This window comes from Falco punctatus (assembly GCF_963210335.1).
Source record: "Falco punctatus genome assembly, chromosome: 8".
Taxonomy (NCBI): domain Eukaryota; kingdom Metazoa; phylum Chordata; class Aves; order Falconiformes; family Falconidae; genus Falco; species Falco punctatus.
Window position 1 is genome coordinate 4,060,495 of NC_137588.1, and position 20,505 is coordinate 4,080,999.

A 20,505-nucleotide genomic window follows, 5' to 3' on the forward strand; every position below is an offset into this window, starting at 1 on the left:
CAAAGTAGTCAAGGCAAAGCTTTGCCAAGGGGAGAGCCCAGGAGGAACCAGCGTCTTACGCAGACCAGCCCTCCCTGACTTTAGAGGTGTACCTCTGGCATGCGGGGCAGGGGGGAGAAAAGGAAGGGTACTGGTCTTTTAGTACTCAAAAGAAGTCCCTTTCTGTTCTTTAGTTATATTATGCACAGAAAATTAGCCACATCCAATGACTCATTATCATAGTAACTAATCAGAAACTTTATACAGTCGTTTCCTCCACCCTTAGGCCGATAAAAAGCCCGACAGGAGCTAATCAGCTCTGAATGCGAGACAAAAACAGATGGAAATGTTTCTACATGAGTGCAGGGTGGGGAAAGCTCATGTTGGAGCTGGCGTTTTTGTTTGTTTTTATTAATTAACATTATGAAACCATAGTCACCAAAACAGTAGATTCCCTGTGGACTTTGTCCCTAATCAAATGATGATGACTTAGGAGCTAAAACTAAAGGAATCAACAGTTACCCCCTACCACATGTTACCCCACTTAAGAATGTCTTGGATAAAAGTAACTCGGATATATATTTTGCTGTATATTATGCCATTGTTCGGTCTTGGTGTGAAAAGTACTAAAGCAGGGATATAAATAAAATTCTTTCCTTCCCAAGGAGCAATACGTTGATCAGATGTATAACGACTCAGAGCAAAAACCCCTGCTTGCTCCTAGAAAAGTCCAAAGGCAGCATCCTCTTTTCCCAGCAGGATAAAAAGACATCCTAAAGCAAATAAGGATCAAACCACAAACTAACATACCCAGCCGTTAAATAAGTGATCTACTGAAGGGAAGAAAGAAAAACATCTGCTGAGCCTGTTACAGGAAAAAAGGAAACGTCTCAATAACAAATGACACCAAAGCAAACCAGTAAAGCACAGGAACAGCCGGCAGAGCTCGCCCCTGCATGGAGCCGCGCTCCTCCTCCTGCAGACTCCTGCCTCTCCCTCCAGCGAGCCTCGCTTCACAGTGCCTCTCTCCTGCTCACCTCAAATGACGCCTTCTCAAGAAAACTCTCCCGAGATGGACAAGACCTTTGTTTTCAAGAAAAATACAATTTCTAAGCTCATATTTACTTTAAACGTCCAATTCCACTCCTTTTGAGGACATCGGATCTCCCTCGTCAGCCTTACTGCATGCAAAATTTGAAAAAATGTGCACTCCTGAAGTAAAATCAGATACCACTGCACTTTTTTGAAGAACGCTAGCTCCACAGATAGTAATGACAAGAATTTATCAGGTTTTAAGAACTCAATAATCCGAGACACCAAAAAGCTTATTTGCAGAGATTTCACATTTTGAAAAAGTCTCCGATTAAAAAAATAAAGTTTAAATGGAAATTAACTTCTAAGCACTTTTTTTTTTAAAGCATCCTTTCAAAAAGATATATACCGATGTACCTAACTCCTAAATTACCTAGTCTTCATATGAAAGTGTGACGCTGAATGTACCGAGTCCAAACATAGAAGAGCTCCCCAGCACGCCTCAACTTACAGTTCACTCGACAGTTAGCGGCTGCGGGAACCAGCGTGATGGAAACTAGGGGAAAGGGTGAGAGTTATTCCCTTCTACGAGCTCTCCAAACTTTTACGATGTGAACAGGTCACGAGGGGTTAGAACAACACCATATTGTGTATCCTGGACAGAAGCGCTCAGCATCGCGGGATCAGCGGGCTGCAACAACCTCTGTGTTAGAAGCAAACTGAGCTCAGTTTCCAGGATTGTAAAGTAAAACGGCGGAGGGACATTGTCCAGCAAGGAAAATGCACCTTCCTGCTTAAGATAAAAAGCAAAATCTTGCTTAGTTTCCTAAATCTCTGTAAAGATACTGAACGTGTTGTACAGTAAAAGCGGTGGAGTCAGTCATTACCTGGCTGGATATAAAGCCTTCTTGTCCTTGAAAAGTTCACTTGCTTCCAGTTTTTCTTCATATATAAGCTTCTGCTGATCTGTGAACTGGTCTCTGTACTTCTTACACTACAAAACACGATTTATTACACACACCAAAACATTATCCTTCCCAATCTGATCTGAAGCAACAGCACCACAGGCTAATGTTTGCTTATCGCTCAAAATGCACATTCTTTGTATACTTCTGAAGTGACTCAGCACCATCCTACGTGCCACTGTGGCACACTAACAACCAGGAGAGGTGTCTATCTCCCCCACCCATTCTAGATAAGGGTTTTGGTGTAATTCAGAAGTATCAAAAACATCTCACTTAAGCATGTTGCATTTGGACATGAGCTTAATCCATCAGATACCAGTCTCTGGAAGACTGTGCTAAAAGGGTTCACAGAAACATAAATATAGTTCCACGATTGTGGAAGTTTCTGTAAGCAGGGAGAAAGAACAAAACACAACTGAGAGGATGAGTTTTGCAGGCTCAGAAAGAAAATCTGTTCCTCGACAACTCACAGAAAACACAGCCCACAAGGTTAAAACGTCTCATCAGCACTTACACAGATTCTCACCATTCTCTCCATCCGCGGATCCAAACCAAATTTCAGCTAACCACAGTTCACAAGTAAAAAATTCCACCCCGTGTTTCCAATGGTTGTCTAAGAGCTAGTCCCAGTCCTGGCCACGGACACAAGTATTATAAGCTGCCAATTAACAGGCAACAGGCATACTGCTTTAGTGTCGAGTTAAAAGCTGATGTCAGGAAGCAATCTTCTTCTCTCCCTAGCCCCAGGAAGGGGCAGGCAGGACAGCTGTACCCCTCGTAGGCCAAAGACAATAATCAAACCCCTACTTCTTCCAAAGAAATAAAACCATCCTGGCCGGAAAGGGAAGAAATACATTCTAAAAATAGGCCCTTCATGAACAAAACTACTGGAAATGATGTGATGAAGCTCTGTACAGACTGGACCAGAATGTGTCCTACCCTCCACAAGTGGAAAATCCTCTTTAGCTCCTTGTGAGTTGAATCCAAGAAAAGGTAAGGTCTTGCTGGCCAGTTTTTATCTATCGGTGATAAAGAAGGCATCTTATTCTTCATTTCCAGGAAGTATTTTTGCATCTGTGATAAAATTGAAGCAAGATGTTTTATTAATGTTCAAATACCAGAGTTATGTCAACAAGCAAGGAAAAGCAGATGCTCTGTGATTAAAAGCACAGTTACCAAACCACAACGCTAAGCTTTCCTAAACCTGAATATGGATTTTAAAAGCCAGGTATATCGAGAAACACAGATTTAGATATCACAGAAGTGTGGCAAATGCTTAGTTAGCACCATTCCCACACCTTCAAAACACTATCACCATCCTTTCCTCACATCAGAATATTTAAGTTGCCAATTTTCCATATGTTGAGCTTGGACCTTTCCTTACAAAGATGATCAAGGCCAAACTACAGCTGTTACTTTGCTATAAAACAATTTTAAACACAGAAAATCTACATGTGCTTTGTACAGATGTATACATACAAGTCTCTGAAGGGTAAATTCATAAATTTTTCTTCCAGCATTGGCTCTGAAGAATTTCCTGTACTCTCTACGGACCTGAAAAGTAAAACAAACCTTCAAAGTGGGTATGGAGAACAGATTTGTTTGCACAGGTACATTTTTATAAAGCTCTATGGAAGAAAATAGTATAAAAGCATACAAACATGCAAAGTGTTCCCTGAAACAGAAACACGAACTGGGCACACTTAAAATACATGAACCAGACCATGAACCAAGAGGTCAGAAAATTACCTCGCCTGACCTGAGAACAGTCATTTGCAAATTTCACAGAGAACTTGAAACACTCTCCTCTGAAAAGGCAAGCTATTCAAATATGGCTGAATTCACAGCATGACTCCATTTTCATAAAGCTTTTGCATAAAGTCAGACTGGAAAAAGTGAGGTATCGTCAGTGACACACGTTTTATTGTGTCTGAAGAGACACTGAACTGATGTTAATTACACAGTTAACTGATGAACTGTTTCTAATTTTTTTCTTTGAAGATTCTTAATACACAGAGTTTTCTATAATAACAAAGGGATTTCCTTCCCCCCCCCAAACAGCCTTATGCATGAAAAAACTCTTTTCACACAAGCAGTCTTCATTCCAAAAGGAAAAAAAGGGTTTTGGTGCTTGGTAAGAGCAGAGAATCAACACAAAGGTCGCTTAATGTCAGCAAGCTTGGTATTTGTTTCTAGAATTGGGGGGGGGGGGGGGGGGGGAGGGGGGAAATATAAAAAAAAAAGTGATCACTGAAAACCATTTTTTGTGGGTGATGCTAATTTTTAATACATGCATGTAAATGCAGGTTTCAGAGTACTGGTTTTGCCCTTCCTGTTTCTATCAGTGCTAATTAGCACAGTATTGAAATTCCTCCCTTTGGCAAACGCAGTCTGAGGGAGAGCACAACTGGTCTGCTGTTCGATGTGAAGCCCAGGCTCACATCACCTTAGCTGAAACATCCCCCAGCTTTCCTCAAACTTTGGCACAGTTTGCAACACACCTGCTACAAGTTTGGAACAAAAAATCAGAGAAAACATCGTGGCTTTGCATAATTTACCCCAGAGCAAATTTTGCGGTTTTAGCTCGCTCGCTGTGTGTTACCGAGCTCACTGTAACCAGCAAATCGAGGGAAACCCATAGAGGGAAAAACCCACATTGACTTATAAAGAAAAAGGTCCCTCGGCTTACCCTGGCACACCTTCTGCCCCGTACTGAGGGTGATGCATTTTAAAATCAGCCAGCATTATGAAAGCAAGAATCTGTCACTGTTCTGGGATTAAAAAATCCCCCAGAGATAAATCGGTTTTGCTTAATTACACATTAAGATGCATCAACAAAACTGACAGCATTCATCTGTCACCATTGTATGCACATAACTTTTTCCGCTTCACTTTGTAAGAAAAAGTATTCTTATTCACTGGTTTTCTGTAAAGTTTAGTGCTCTGTAATTAACGTACATCCTTTATTTATTATTCAGGGATGGAAATTAACACACTCAAAGCCACTCCAACCACAACCAATCCCAAATCTCACCACGTTCTCATAGACTCTCTTTAATGATGTTGCTTTACATAATTCTTTGTGAGCTGCAAGGTGTGCAAATTAATTTGGAACAAAGGGACTAACACCCCCACCCCACATCCTACTGGCGCTGCAGGGAAGCTGCAAAGCAAGCACTGGGAAATGCAAGCCGTTCCAGAAAAGCCTAAATCTCGGAAGTACCACAAACGCTATTAACATCTACTTCTTGTACAATCAAAAAAAAAAAAAAAAAAAAAAAAGACTCAGGAATTAATGGTTTAATCTTGATCACTTGTATCGACTTTAAATCTTCACCTGGAAATGTCATGCGTGAAAATACTTTGCCATCAAATGAGAACTACCTGTGGCAGCAGTGATATATTGCAATCACAGCCTATGACCTTATTCAGAAAAAGCTGCGCCTGCCAGGTGAGATGGAAGTGCTGTTTACACTATTTAAAAAAATACTTTGAAAAGCCACAGCACAGACAGGTGGAAACATACTCCTGCTGCAATGTGCCTTAAAGATTTTTGGATTCACCAGTTTTCATTGAAATGCTGCTGTTTGATATAAAACAGCCTCTGAGTTCTCTCAGGAGGGACATGTTCTTGTTTTGAAATCCTAAAAACAGACCTGCTTTGGCAGTAGTACCTAAAGTGTGATTCTGTTCTGCAGAAGGACTTCTTAAAATGGCTCCTTTGGATTTCCAGCTCTCGTTTCCATGTGGGTATTGTAATGGAATTTTTTATATACATAATATATTATATAGAATTATATGCTTTGTAACTATTTTCCCCATTTCATCACTGTTCGGGTAAGTATACGAGAATACGAAGCTGGACTTTGCATTATCAAGCGAATTGCTCCCTTTTACACGCCCGTAGCCTGCGCTATCCCTGTTAGCAGAAGTGCCACCCAGCCAGACAGAAGGGATTCAGGTTCCGCAGCTCTTCAGGACTGCGTCTGCACAATGAGGTTTGGAAGCTGGATCATGTAAATCGTTTGGGCGCAGATCCGAAACATCTCAAGATGCCATTTTCATCGTCTACTTACAGAGCAGAACTACATTCTTCCAGATTACAAATGTGTTTTCTCTTGCCAACCAGTCCTTGAAAGCAAGGGACAGAAACCAAAAGACCCTTGGACTTCTCAATTTTCTGGAATTCATGGCTGCCACAAGCCATAGGCAAGTGCATGCAATGCTGTGGCCGAGAAAGGCTGACGGAGGCAAGAGGACGTTAGTTTTTGTTAGCTTTGCGCCGTGCCCTCGACGCTGGGCAGGGGTTGAGCGTGAGCAGCAGTGGAGGCACACAGCTGCACCCCGCTTCCCATTCAAACAAGCAGAGGTCACAAGAAGAAAATACATCCTTGTAATCTTTCGGGATAGGATCTTTGCCAACGTAGGTCAGGTTTTTAAGCCAACAACCGTCACACAGTCCCTTTAATCTGACATTTGCCTTTTGCTTCAAATTCCCAATAGGACAAAAAACACCTGGTGCCTCAATACTGCTGTAAATGAGGCGTTTTCAGCTCAGGAATGTTTCAGTAAAATCCATGACAAAATCAAGCAACGCAATTCTGTGTAAAAACCATCCCTGCTAGTGAGCCCACACAACCGCTTGTTTATTAAGTGTTAGTAAGATGCCACACTTTATTGAGTTCATGTTGACAGATGAGAGGGTTTGAGAAAGTACCTTCAGTCCAAGCCAGTAAGCCCAAATGACTGCAACAGCATGCTTACGCCTAGCCTCCTCCTTCAAGCGTTTCAACTCCCTTCGAGCCTAAAAGGTTCAGATAGTGAACAAAAGAGACAGCCCGATGCAGACAGCACAACGACCAGGAAAAGGCTTCTCCTAAACAGGACAGCCAACTTACAATCAAGACACGGAAAGGTGGAAGAACAGCATTTAACCTTGAAAACCCAACGTGTCAGTGTGGATCAGTGTGAAGCCACAGAGGAGGTCAAAAAGAGCCTCCAATGCTGCGTAAGGGGCACACAGAGGTCAGAATTTTGTCAGCCCCATTATTCACTGCCAACGTTTCCATCTCCTCGTCCGAGCACAGCTCGCAGCCAGCGGTAGGTATCTCCTAATTTGATTCTAATGGAGACCTTTGCCTGCAGCTGTGTGACCAAAAGGATGCGTATGAAAATCAAGACCTACTAAAATCTCCCTATCGAGTCACTTCTTCCACTCGTGAGTGCCTGGCCAGGGCAGAATCAATTCTGAAAGCAGGTATGTAAGGATGAATTACCGGCACTGTGGTGAGGGCTTTCATTCCGGAGGGTGTTTTTTATTTTGATCTTTATGTACCTTAAAAAAAAATTCTCTAGCCTTGTTAATAATCTTCTCCAGTCTGTCTTTATGGAATGAAGGGGTAACCCCCCCACCCCCCCAAACCCAGTGCCTTCCTCATGGGCAAAGAGACAGGCACCCACCTACATTTCATCAATCCCTCCCGGTTTAGGAAAGCAATTTGCAATTCTAAACACAAAGGCAAGCGTGGGCAACTTCACAGCATCTCCCATTTGAGGAGATACCAGGACATTTGTTATTCAGTTATCTGATGATAAAAGCCAAGTAAAACCAAGAGTTCCAGTCTGACAGCGCCGGTGACCGCAGCTCTAGCCACGCATCTGCCCGTGTCGGGATACATGCCATCAGCAGCGGTGCAACAGCGGGTGCCAGCCCGTGCCAGCGGCGCTTCCCCGGCACAGCTGCGCGGGTTAAAACCTGGGTCAGGTGCGGGGGTTAACCTGGACTCACAGAACGTGCTCTCACTGCTCTGCCTGGGACAAACGCTTCTACTGCACAGTGCTCTGCAAAGCTAAGTTTGTCTGTCTTGTGAAAAGGAAGGAGTACTTCAGGTCTACAGCTTTCCTTTTTTTTCTTTCTTTTTTTTTTTTTTTTTTGGTAATGCAAGTTATCTGACAATAAATTTCAGAAACTTTTGTTTTCAGCATTCCCCTGGGAAAAGAGAAAACATCACACCAATTCTCCCTCTTATCGGATACTGTAATTCTTTTTCTAATCTTAATTCAATTTAGATTATTATCTTTTTAGATTATTATCTTTAGATATATATTATTCTATTTTGATTACTTATAATAATTTAAGGAATAAAGATGCAATTTTTGCCTGAAATTCCTGTGAGTCAACTGGTAAAAATAACTACTAAAATATGTTAAAAACTATCCAAATCTACTAAATATTTAAACGAGGAGCTCTAAGACAGGTAACACTATTGCATCCACTTCCCAGATGTGTCCTTTTTAATTCTGAAGGATATCTTAAACCTAGGAAAGAAAGTACCACTTCTGCAGTGCTGAGCGATTTTGGGGGTGAAAGGACCTCTGGTTAAAAATAAAATAACTTACCGATGTATTGCATTGAAACAACCACAGGGGAAACCGTGAGTCTGTCCAATTACACAGCTACCTAAATATCAAGCTAGAACTGAAAAGTTCCAGAGTGTCTCTAGTACAAGGGAAATTCCATACATGTTTGTGTGGATTCCCAGGGCTGCCATTTCATTAGAAATCTAATAGATTTATATCAAAATAGCAAAGGTCAAACTCAGCACTATACTCCAGATGTAATTTGAGCACATTTCTCCATCTAGTTGGCAAGGTGTTCTGACAACATCCTACCACCACCCCTCCAACCTAAATAACAACTGGAAAACATTTTCAACTTAATGTATTTACTGAATATGGTTTTCAACTAAATTACAAATTTATTAATTAAAGCCAATATATTTTCGGCCTCTAGTGAACAGCATTTCCTATGTTCACATAACCCACAACAGCAGGCTGGGGATTAGTAAGAATCTTTCAGTGGGACTTTGCTTCTGAAAACAAACAGCTGATGCTCGAATTCCTGGGATTTTTCTAGGGCTGGAAGTTTAGAATTGCAAACTACCATCATTTACTGCTAAAAGATCAGGTCATAAAACTGCGCTTTACTTTAACTTACTGAAATTTTCTTACTGGTTCAAATCACAGCCAGTGAATCAATTAAACCAATTAAAATTAATATTTAGTAGAACTTACTAGCCTTGGTTTGAACTTGTAAATGAAGACTGTCCAGGGTGCAGAATACACAGCCTGGGGAAAACCTCAGCTGGATCACTAACACAGTGTCACTGAAAGCACTTCTTGGGAGGGGGGCGGGGGGTGAGAAACACAGCAAACCCCCCCAACCTCCTTTCCCCCTGCAAACCATGCTTCGCATATTTACATTTAGTTAAATGCATTTCCTATTTTGAGAATACGGCAGTCTAGTCGTTTTTAATCTAGTCTAATGGCTTGTTAGTGCAAATCACTAGTTGGTTGCCATGCAGAGAATTTCCTACCCTACAAAAAACTGACGTACAAGACATTGTCAGATTTATTAAGTGTGGCATGAAAGGAAATGGAAGGAATCAATGATCATGCTCTATTACCTAAAAGTCAATCGTATTAGTCATCACATCTCACTATGTACTACCGATTAAATGTTGATACTGTTGGGTAATGAAGGGGGGCATGTGATATATGCATGAAGTACCTTATATCCAAGCCAGTAAGCCCAAATAACAGCAATAGCATGTTTATTTCTAGCCTCCTCCTTCAGTCGTCTCAGTTCCCTTCGCGCCTGTGATGCATTTGAAAATGGGATATAGAAAAGCTTAGGAAAGAAAAGGTTACTGCAAGTCCCCAGTGGTGCAAGAAAGAAAGAAAGAAACAAGTCACTACAAACAGCAAATATTAAAGCATGTCCCAGCTTCCCAGACTGCACCAGCAAAAGAATGTTAGCAGCAAGAGAAACAAACAACCAAAACAATTTAAATAATTGAAGAAAAAAATCAGCAGTTTAAGCCACTGAAAATATGCCCAGATAACTTTATCCTGATGGGCCTTCTTCAGTCTATGTAGGGACAACTAAGTGCACAATTTGTTGCCATTCTCTTACCTGGGTACCATGCCAATAAGCAGCAATTACTGTGGCAGCCTCGTTACAACGCTTCTGATGTTTAAGTTCCCGAAGAAGTTTCCGAGCCTGTAAACCATTGAAAAAGATTGTTTTATTAAAAAAAAAAATACTATCATTTCTTAATGATTTTCAACTAAGGCACTGCAACCTATAAATCTAGGCAAAACCAAAAAAACCAACAATGCCTCCAAATCTCCAAGCAAATAAATTCATAAATGCTACGCAGCCTAACGTCCGCTGGTCCCGGGAGGATTCTGCACGCAGTGGGAGCTCGGGATGGGCAGTGCAGGGGATCTCAGCTCAATGGTTAGTTGTCTCCCAGATTTGCTGCATCACCCAAGATATCTATGTGTCTGTCTGTACAACGGCAACAATGCTTTTGCTCCACACGGTGTACGTCTTAGCCATTTACACTGCAATAAAGAATAAATTGCCTGGCTTCAGGTCACACTTGAGGTCACGCCAGGCTTTTACCCAGGGCAGCACTACCACAAACAAGCGTGTTCTCCAGTGAGAAATGGAAAACTGTAACTCAAGATGAGATGATGCTTTTACCCAGTTTTCTTCAAATAATGCTCATGGGAAAAGACAGCATGTCAACAGTTGGACTGGAAGGGTATTTTTAACTCATTTAAACAAAATAAAGACAAAGTAACAAAAAACAAAAACAAAAACAAGAAAAATAGCACTGTCAAATGATGCTAGCTTATTGCTGGCAAACTTTAAAACCCTCTGGGCAGGAGAGGGCTGTTCACACCTACAGCTAGTAACTGCAGCCCCCTCCTTCCCCACCTGAGAGCAAGGGAACTGACTCTAGAATTAAAGGCAGTCCTCTCTTCCCTGAACAGAGCAAAAAGCCACATTTTGTGAGGTGGCGGATGGTTAACAAGAAAACATTTTTCTCCGAAGCTGGACAGCAGTAGTTTCTTTAAGCACTGTGGCCACTTTCCTGTGAGCTGTTAACTGCATTTTTACCTGGTAGTTCAGCATCACTCCTTAAGCCTCTACTACAGGTGCAGGATTACCCCTTCATGAAGTACAAAGCTCTCAGAGAAGCAGCCAAGCTGTAGCCAGCTGAGGCAGAGGACAGGCACACAGCACAAGGTACTCGCCCAGCACAGGCTGAGCACAGGGCGCTGCCACCCCTCCGCCAAGCACACACAGAATCGAAGGCTTCACCCCAGCAACATACTGCCCAGGTGACCTATTTTCAACCTGCTTTCCATCTTGTTCATTCTTTGAGCATCCTGTTTACCATAAAATAACCTCCAAACACAACTTAGTTCTTCCACATCAGTCCCACGTCACAGTTTCCCTAAGCCCAGCGGCAGAGCCCCGCTCCAGAGCTGCTGGGCTGCCCGCTTGCGTGTACCTCCATCTGCTGTGAACATCAGGCTCCCTCATTGACACACGTGAAGCGGGCACCTCTGGCCAAATTCTCCGGCAGAAGACGGCCCAAGGACAACCCAGAAGCTAGCATGGTCCCAGCCACCCACGGGCACCATCTGCAGGGACATGCAGCCAGCCCAGGCTGCACACAGATGTCCCAAACCCACCTCTTCATGGCAAACGCAAGCATTTAACAGCAGCCGCGGCACAGCCCCAGCTCGGAGGGAGCTGGCGTGGAAGTCGGGAGGCTCAGTGCGTTTGGAATGTGTTTCCTGACCCGCTCCTTACCTCCCTGTGCAGACACAGCTGCAACAGAAAACTCACCTTCCATCCTCTGATGTAAGACTGAACTATAATAGCTGAACTCTTTATCTTCTGATACTTTTTTTGTTGCTGTATTGGAAGTAAATATGTGATACTTAGAACATTTGCAACTGCAAAACACTGTGTAATAAAACATTCATTACTAACATTTGAAAATACGATTAAGGATACAAGCACTAAACGTAAAAATTGAACAATTTTTCATCACGCGGATGAGAGTGTAGATTCTGTACTCAACCAGAGGGGAAACAAAGCACATCAACAACGCTGCACGGACAATGTCACCCTCTGTGTACAGAAACACTAAGTTCACGGTCAGCAGCAGCACAAAAGTGACATGGATTAAACACTAACAGTAGCAGCTTTATTTGTCTGTCCCACCGACAGGGTAGCATACAAACCATCACAAATGCTCAGGTTCGTTGGCTAAGCTTTTTGCCATCTTTTCATAAGACTTGTGCTGTTCCTATTACCCACAGTCCCTTCATAATACCAAATGCTGATGATAACTTAGGAAGAGGAAAAAAGAGAACCCATGGATTCCAGAATAACATGCTGGAATTCAAGTATGCCAGTCAGAACATTGAATTTCCCAGAGAGCCGAGCATTTTCCTCCTAAAAAGCTCAGACCTCCAGTAGACCAGTGGCTAGTATACTGCTAAGTGAACAACAGCTGACAGACTTTGCAATAAGGCTTTTAGACCGCACAGTCAGCCCACTCAATGGCAGTGAACATCTCTGCAAGCCAGCATCCCCCCGAGGCCACTTTCATGCCATGGCTGACATCCGTCATGCCTTGCAAGGGAACGGACAGGCAAGTGTCTGCAGATCCTTTGGCCAAGCCTCCAGCAGAAGGAGTTGTCAAAAAGCTTGGTTCACGCAAGGAATTCCTTAGGAAACACTCCAAATCACAGCACCTAACAGTCACGTTGGGTTAGGAGAATAGTGCCCTCCATCTACAGGAGGAGGCTGAGGGAGTATTTTTATTGTCACCCGTAAGGAATTCTGAGAGTTTTGCTATGGTTTCATCCTCCATTCAAAGACAACTGCTGCCACAGTTCACCAGTGAACCAATAAAGGGCTACAGTTAATGATGTAAATATGGTCACATATTTGTTTTCCTTTCTTCACATTAAACGTTGTGCCAATCTAGCTGTGGCAACTCTATTTTCAAATCATTAAGATTGTCTGAGATCATAATGAAGCCATGTGGGCACGATGCAATTCTGTAATCATGTTGTTTGTAGAAGCGGTGCATTCGGTCATGGAAGTTCAGAGAGAAGAGTTTTCACAGTAAAAAAGCGTTTATTCCTATTTCTTCCAAATGACCTGTACTTCTAATTATCCAAGACAACTGAACCAAACACTGATGGCTTTCAAGACGCTAAACAGAAGCGCTCGTTGACTAAAAACCAGTGATTGTCATTCTACAACTTGCAGTTTAAGAAGATGCTTTCTTTCCGTATCCTATATTTCATCAAGCTTTCGGATATGCACACACTAGTAAAATGCAGCTGTGTAGTAATTGTTTTAAAACTTAGAAAAGATTTACTGTTTTTAGGTCAATGTTATTTACTAACTGAGGAAAAGAAACACGAGCCATATAACAGTACCGTTCAGTTCATGACATGGAATACGCAGTCTACAAACAGATTTGGAACTGTTTTAGAACTGTTTCAGCAGCAATACTGAACTATACGACTTATGAGCTATCATTAAAACAAATCCCTGGGATGCTCCCAAGCAGCATTGTCGAGCCTCAGATGCAAAGGTTCCAAAAAAGGCAAAAATACAAAAAGCCTTAGGAATGACTGAATTCCACAGAATCGCACATGTATATTACTGAACATTTTTTTTCACACATTAACCATCTGTTTTGAAAGCCCTGTAACTGCCAGGCAGCATAGTGCTCCAGCTGAATGAAACAGACTCTTCCCAGCTGGGCCACCAAGTCCTGCTCTCCTGGAGCTAACGGACTCTGGTGAGCTTTTTAATATTTTAAGCAGAAGCACAATGTAAACACTTAATAGTGCTCTACAGAATTGTCTTTATGCATGTTATTGGTACTGAAATACTAACATAAAATTGAATTCTTTCAGCACTTCTCCATATATATCAAGGAAAAATATTGTATGAAGGTTGCATGAAATACCGCAGCAAGGTTCTACGAAAAAATGTATTAAATGATGAAGACACAACCCCACACCCATTTAATAAGGACAGTATCTTACCGCGTATCTCCTGTACCAGGAAGCAATCACAATCTGGCTTTTTTTCATCAACAAGAAGTGTGTGCGGCACTTCCAACCTCTATAAATCTTCTCGATTAGAGTAGCCAGGTCCTCCAGCCGCTGCTTTCTCAGATCTTCTAGTTTGAAGAGCTGGGTGTGGGGGTTTGTAAGGTTTTGTTTGACATTGGAAGAAAAACAGCGAGGGAGAAGAGAGCAGAAAAAAACCCATAAGCAGTGCTATTGCAAGAGAAATCTCTCTGTCATTCAAGCCCCCCTTCAGATGCCTTTTGCTTTATTCATCTCCAGAGCTACAGGCAGCTACATCAGCAACGTTTGTGGCACAGATGCCGTTTGTTGCACAGAAGTTACATTAAATTCAGGCTGACAGCTACTGCAAAGTCTTAATTCACACCAATTGTACCAGCTCTAATATTAAAAAGTGCCTTTTTCAATGCTATCTTTCAAGGCAACACAGCAAAGCACCATATCTAAAAAAATCTGTAGTAACCAGCTAGTGAATTACGCAGTTTGTAACAGGCCATCCTCATGAAAGACAGCTTGATTTTGCAGAAGACATTGCTCACTTACTGTTCTTGGGTTGCGGATGAATATCTTTGATCTGCCAAATGAAAATTCTTCTTCAGGGATTTCCAATTCATTAAACAGTACCTCTACTCCAGCCCTAATAAGAAGTAAACGAGCTTAACAAACATGACCCCCAGCTCTAAAACTTCTTAGTTTACATATTCACAGATTAATTTACAGGAAGTATATGAAAGCATATTTTAAATTCTTAAATAGTGCTTGACATAAGATTGAAAACCTAACTCATTTACTCACTGGTTATTTAGCTAAAAGCAAGAATAATCACTGTAAAGACTCAGAATAATATGATGAAAAAAGAGCAATTTTTATTTAACAGAATCAGCAATGGCTTATCTTTTCCTCCCACATCTATAATGAGCTTACTTAAAAAAAAAAAAAAAAAAAAGAAAGGAAAAAGGAAGAGCTCTCGCGCTAATGTCAAAATGTGAAAAAAGATCAATGAGTTTGACATATGCTAACGTTCTACACGCCACCAATTCTATTTTATAAATTTTACAAATTTTATAGATGTCAACAAAAAAGGAGTCACACAGATCTTTGCTATGACTGTAACAGCACTGTTGCTGTCAATACTGCACTCCCACCGCTATCTCAATAACCTAAAGATTTAAATTGTAGCTAAAGATATTAATCCATTATGAAAGAAATTTAAATCATGCTATTGGTGGCCATGTGCAAAGAGGATTTAGAGAAGCTCATTTGCCGACCCAAGATGTCATCTATTTTTATACACGTGAATACAATGCAATTGAAAATTATATATTTAACACAGTTGATTTGCAAGAGGTATCATCTCATAGCTCTTCTCCAATCATTATGTAAAATTATTCTTGAAAGGACAGAGGAAGATTGCATGCCTGTCTTCAAAGAAGTGGGTGTTCCTATACTTTGAAAGTCAGTTATTAAAGATAAGTGTTCTTTTGATCACTCCAGACCTCCTAGTCATTTTGATCCCACTCCAGCATCTCTCTCACCCTTTCTTTCAGGCCCAGATGAGTAAAGGCTGCAATATATTCCAAACCCAACGCGACTTCCTTGCTCACACACAAAATCTTTTCCATTAGTAGATCAGTTCATCACTAAAATCACCTCCTTTGCCAAGGAACTGTAATTTTTAGCCTACGGAAAATTACGTTTGCCAGTGAACGAACTCATCCAAAATCCAGAACAAGATGCTAAAGAACAATATACAGGTAAAACACTTGAGCTGCACTAGCCTACTTCTAAATTTACTTTTAAAATAACTGAAAGTTCAATAAATTAAAAAAAAAAAATCAGAATAGGAGGAAGGCAGTAATTTCCCTCACTGGAACAGGACAGGTCAGAACACCGCTGTTTTCCTACCTGGCTGGCCCTCTCCAGTGGGGCCACGTCTGCTTGCACAGCATTTTGTACCGTTCCAGGCACGGCTCGTACGCCTGCCTGAAGGCGTAACCTGCCCTCCTGACCCGCACATTCTCCAGAAGACCGAGGTAGCGGATCTGGTGGCACACCAGGGCGTCATTGAAAACGTGCGCAGCCTTCTTGTCGTTGGGTTTGATGCATCTGGAAAAGGAAATGAACAGGGATGCTTGTTTGCAGCACTATGTGTCAACAACTATTATTGTGAGTTTAAACCATAGACTTCAATAGTTTATCCTTGGAAATCAAGATTTTTTAGTTATTATTATATTTAACGTCACCGAATATAAATTCACCAAAGCTTTGCCACGGGGTAACTGACCTGATATAGTTTGGATTTTTGGTCTGAAGATTTTTCATCAGGGTGGCAACCGAAGCCTTGAACTGTGAACCTGCTGTTGGTGGTCTCTTTAGATTGATCTTAGCGGGGTTACCTTCTGGGAACAAGGCTTTAATAAGGGAGTGATTGGCCTTCCACATGGCCTGGGAGAGGTCGCGGTACAGAAGATCATTATTTTTGTCAACAAATCCTTCCACCTGGTACATAACCTGAACAAGACAGAAGAGTCTCGTCAGAGCACGTTTTGAACTGCAACACAGGCCAGTTCAAAATTGACCCAGATTTGGTCAAAAAGAAATGGATTTATCCTGCTTTCTCACGATCCGAAACAAACAAAAGATGTTTCAGCTTTCATTTCAGATTTGACATCTGGAAGACTTTTTGCCGGATAAAATTTCTGTGAACATGCTACCTGAGAAAGATGCATTTTCTCACACCACTAACAGTTCCTTGTGCTGATCAAGTCTGGTTTCTGTAATGGAAAAAATCCCTTCTCCCGTGTTAGCTCCAATGCACCACCACTTGACAATACTCCAAAACAACCTTTTTTTGGCTGACAAATGCTTTCCTCCCTCTATTTTGAATCACAGCAGCAAAAAACCCTTTTCCCTTCAAAGTACTAAAGCTTACATTATTTGCCTAACTAATACAAGATATGAAATATCACCTCCTGATACCACAGCAGCAAGCAGCCTCTGCAGACCTCAAGGGACTTATTTTAAAGGACTTTTAGCAGGAAAACGGCCCAACAACAAGAAGCACGAATGCAAAGCTCTCCGCTGGAGACCCAGGAGGCATCCAGGGGAACTTCATGTAGATCTCAGGTTGCCACTAGCTTTTTGAATTTTTGAGGGTAGGGAATCTAGTTTGATTAACTGTGACAAGTCATCCAGCTGGTAACACGGACTCCTCAGCTTCATGATTTCTCAGTTCTGTGTAGATATGTGCTATGTACACAGAATATTGAATACAACTAATACTGACATAGCCATGTTTTACACAACAGCAAGCAACTGGGAACTCGGGCAGCGTTTTCCTTTGGAGCATGCGTCTCCGTTCCTGCAGGTGTGGCAAATGCCGCTACTGAAATAACAATTCATGTGAACTTGCTTATATTTCATAAAAGGAGGGTCAGACTTTTGTTGTCCAGTGACTAGATCAAAATGTTCTCCGCTGAGGATGGAAAAACAACATTCCTCCCAAAATAGGAGGAATTCACTGACTGCTCTGCTGGGTCAGTGAATGCCCATAACAATCACAGACCCTCACCGCCTGCTAAGGCACGATCTGTTCACAGTCTTCTCGAAGTACCGGGGCATTTCCAGTTTGCTTTGAATTTCTGACAGCCAAAGAAACCTAAGTATTAATCCCCAATAGATTATATGCAGTTACAAAATCTTCTTGGCAAATGCATATAACAAAGTTACTGAACTGCTGCCTCAAAGGCTGCAAGTATGGTATTTCCAGGACTATTCTGAGTGAGCAAATTATTGAGCTATTCCAAATTGTACGACTGAGAAAATGTTAAAACCTAGGGAAACATTAAACAGTCCTAGGAAAATGAAACACTTCCCAAATATTCTTTATTGTGTGAAATTAACGGTTCAGCAGATTCGAACAAGAAGAATAGTTTCAGCCCCTACACTTGCTTTTACATTGGTTTTAATTGTCTTCTTGAAAAGAATTTAATTATTTTCATTTTAATAAATAAATAGGCACACTGAATCACACATCAAAAACTACCAGACTGGTAACTATTCATATTGCTTATGTCGCAAAAAGCAAACACATTTGCAAGCCCCCTGTATATCTTTCTCTTCCATCTCTTTAAATGCAGACTGTCAGAATAAATTCAGTTCCTTCACATGTAAAGAAGCTCCACCAATTTCTCACCAACATGGCTAAGGACTTCAGCTAGTTCGGTGACAAAAACCTCATCTTCCAAAATACCTTGCCTTCGTATGTGTGCAAAATTTGTCATTCTAAACAACGCTTCATTTCCAGAGACCTAGCAGGAGGAGATGTTCACCACCAAAGCACACGGGACATCCTCTCCCGCTGATGGAAAGCGAACTGCCCTCGATTTCAGCTAGAGTACTGTGATCTCGGAAAACCTTCCACCCCAAATGATGAATCTCAGGCTTAAGACTGAGAAGATCAGGACAGACCTGAATTTATTATTTTTTTTTTAATCAGCTACTGACTCAAGGAATTCTCCTCCATTTCTGTAACCTCACTGAGCGGATGAAGAGCCTCCCTGCTGTACCATCGCTGGGCTTCCCGGGGTACAAGGCTCCCCACACACCGCGCATTCCCAGTTCCACCAGGTACCTTCCCAGCGTAATGCTGAATCCTGAAGCAGCTGTGAGGCAAGGAGGTGTCGTTGAGGAATCGGGAGCACTTGCTCATCCTGCTCTCAAAATGCTGGTGAGTGGCACAGACTTGGTTCAGTTTTTCTAAAAAGGTGTCATCGGTAACGGTTCCTGGTCTCAGGCACTCTTCGTCTAGCATGGCCAGGATTCCAGTCTGGTTCTGAAGTTTCAGGACAAGAGCTTTAGTGTCTGTTTCCATCAAGGCTGCTCACCTGTTTGACTTCTGCTACCCAGAAAAACGTTCCACGAGCCACCTCGAAGTGTGGCTCTTTTCCTCATCCCTGTTTCTAACGGATTTTTCATATCTGCATTTTTAAAAGACCGCTTCTCTGATCTTGAACTTCATGTTGGAGTTTCACATCATTTATTCAGACTCTAGAAACTCCAACTTAACAAAGTAGGCAGTTTATGGGAAAAAACAGCATATGTCTTCTGTTACTGGCTAAAAACTATTCTTTAAGGAATTCTACCTTCCTTGCAGCGCTAAGTCCATAGCAAGTCCTCTTATTAGATGCAAGTACTTTCTGTACTCAGTACTCGGCATTCAGTTACAAGCCATTGAGTTTTCTAGCGTCATTATAAAAAGAAATGTTTACAATGCTGCATGTGTATCTGCTATTGAAAACAGCACTAAATGTAAACATTTAAGAGTTGTTTGGTTATTTTTCTTTTTGTTGTTTTGCACGGGTGCTACTGAACATTCCTAACAAAGTAACATATAGCCTTATAAATTTGTTTTTTGAAGTAAAATCAACTTTTACCATAAAAAAATCAGATGACTAATACAATGAGCGACTTGCTTTACAAAACCAAAGCGCATAAGGCTGCGTACAGACTCTACAGGTAAATTTAATCCACACATTAAAAAATTATTCAGATAAATTCTTGAATACAACTTACATTTTCTATTAGGTCACAAATTATAGCGTTGTTGAAATACTCAATATGAGTCCATTCAATCCCCTGTAAGAAAAAAATAAAGAAATGTGTGAACAGGAGAAGGATGAACAGGGAGCTGTTCCTTTAGGCAATTATATTCCACTTACCTAAGATACTATTTTCAGATTTAATCCTATAGGCTTACCAACCTTTTATTTATTAAGAAAGAAATGCAGTCATCTACTACTAACATGATCTGTGCAAAATGACCGCCCTTGAGCAGCTGCCAAACTTGCTCTCCATTCCTTTCCCCCACCCGTGTCAGCTTCCCATGCACTCCCCTGGCGCCCCGCCACGCTCCCCCGCCCCAGCACCCTCTGCCCACGCTCCCGCTGCCTGCAAGGGAACCGGCCCATTGCCCTGCAAGCAGCCGAGAGCAACATTTCTAAGCTCTTAGTTGTTGTTTTGTTTTGTTTTTTAATGGGAGGAAGAAAGAGGGCTAAATTTAGCTGAGACCATCTGAAAAATCCAAAGGTTGGCTGTTGTTCAGATATTCCTAATACCCTATTTTTTTTTCAAATATCAGTGATAAAATTTCCAAGATGAGATGCCAAATGCATCAGGGGGTAACACTGGTAGGGCAAAGGACTGGAAAAAGAAAGCACAAATTTACTTTTTCATTTGCGTTCTGTGCTATACTTCTCGCAGTTAAGTTTTATCAGAGCATTTGAAATATCATTCAAGAACCAAATTGCAGTAACGATGTTTCAAGAGTTTCACCACTGAATGCAAAAAGAAAAAAAGACACGCCCAAATATTATCCTCAGGATTGTAAGGCTGGAACTTTATTTACATTTTTAGGAATGTTTATATAGCGAAGTGGTATCTTCCAATTTGAGTACAGACAGCATACACCAGTTTTCTACAGCTGCGATCCGATATTTCATCTGAGCTCTGTAGATCATGGGGGTACTCCTAAAATCCACTAAAA

At 41.5% G+C, this 20,505-nt stretch overlaps 1 protein-coding gene across 4 annotated transcripts in view; it reads right to left on the minus strand.

Moving 5' to 3' along the window:
* The window catches only part of MYO1B (myosin IB), a 113,285-nt gene that overhangs the window by 9,501 nt on the left and 83,279 nt on the right, over nt 1-20,505 (minus strand). For 2 of the 4 annotated variants that reach the window (XM_080399904.1, XM_080399907.1), the window contains exons 15-27: nt 19,536-19,598; nt 18,595-18,795; nt 16,246-16,472; nt 15,867-16,067; nt 14,505-14,598; nt 13,917-14,066; nt 11,686-11,754; nt 9,952-10,038; nt 9,547-9,633; nt 6,694-6,780; nt 3,456-3,530; nt 2,916-3,050; nt 1,899-2,005 (exon numbers count right to left, since the gene is read on the minus strand). In XM_080399904.1, the coding sequence (XP_080256030.1) occupies nt 1,899-2,005; nt 2,916-3,050; nt 3,456-3,530; nt 6,694-6,780; nt 9,547-9,633; nt 9,952-10,038; nt 11,686-11,754; nt 13,917-14,066; nt 14,505-14,598; nt 15,867-16,067; nt 16,246-16,472; nt 18,595-18,795; nt 19,536-19,598 (1,583 nt within the window). The remainder of the gene's footprint in view (nt 1-1,898; nt 2,006-2,915; nt 3,051-3,455; nt 3,531-6,693; nt 6,781-9,546; nt 9,634-9,951; nt 10,039-11,685; nt 11,755-13,916; nt 14,067-14,504; nt 14,599-15,866; nt 16,068-16,245; nt 16,473-18,594; nt 18,796-19,535; nt 19,599-20,505) is intronic. The other 2 variants (XM_080399905.1, XM_080399906.1) reach the window with 2 other exon arrangements.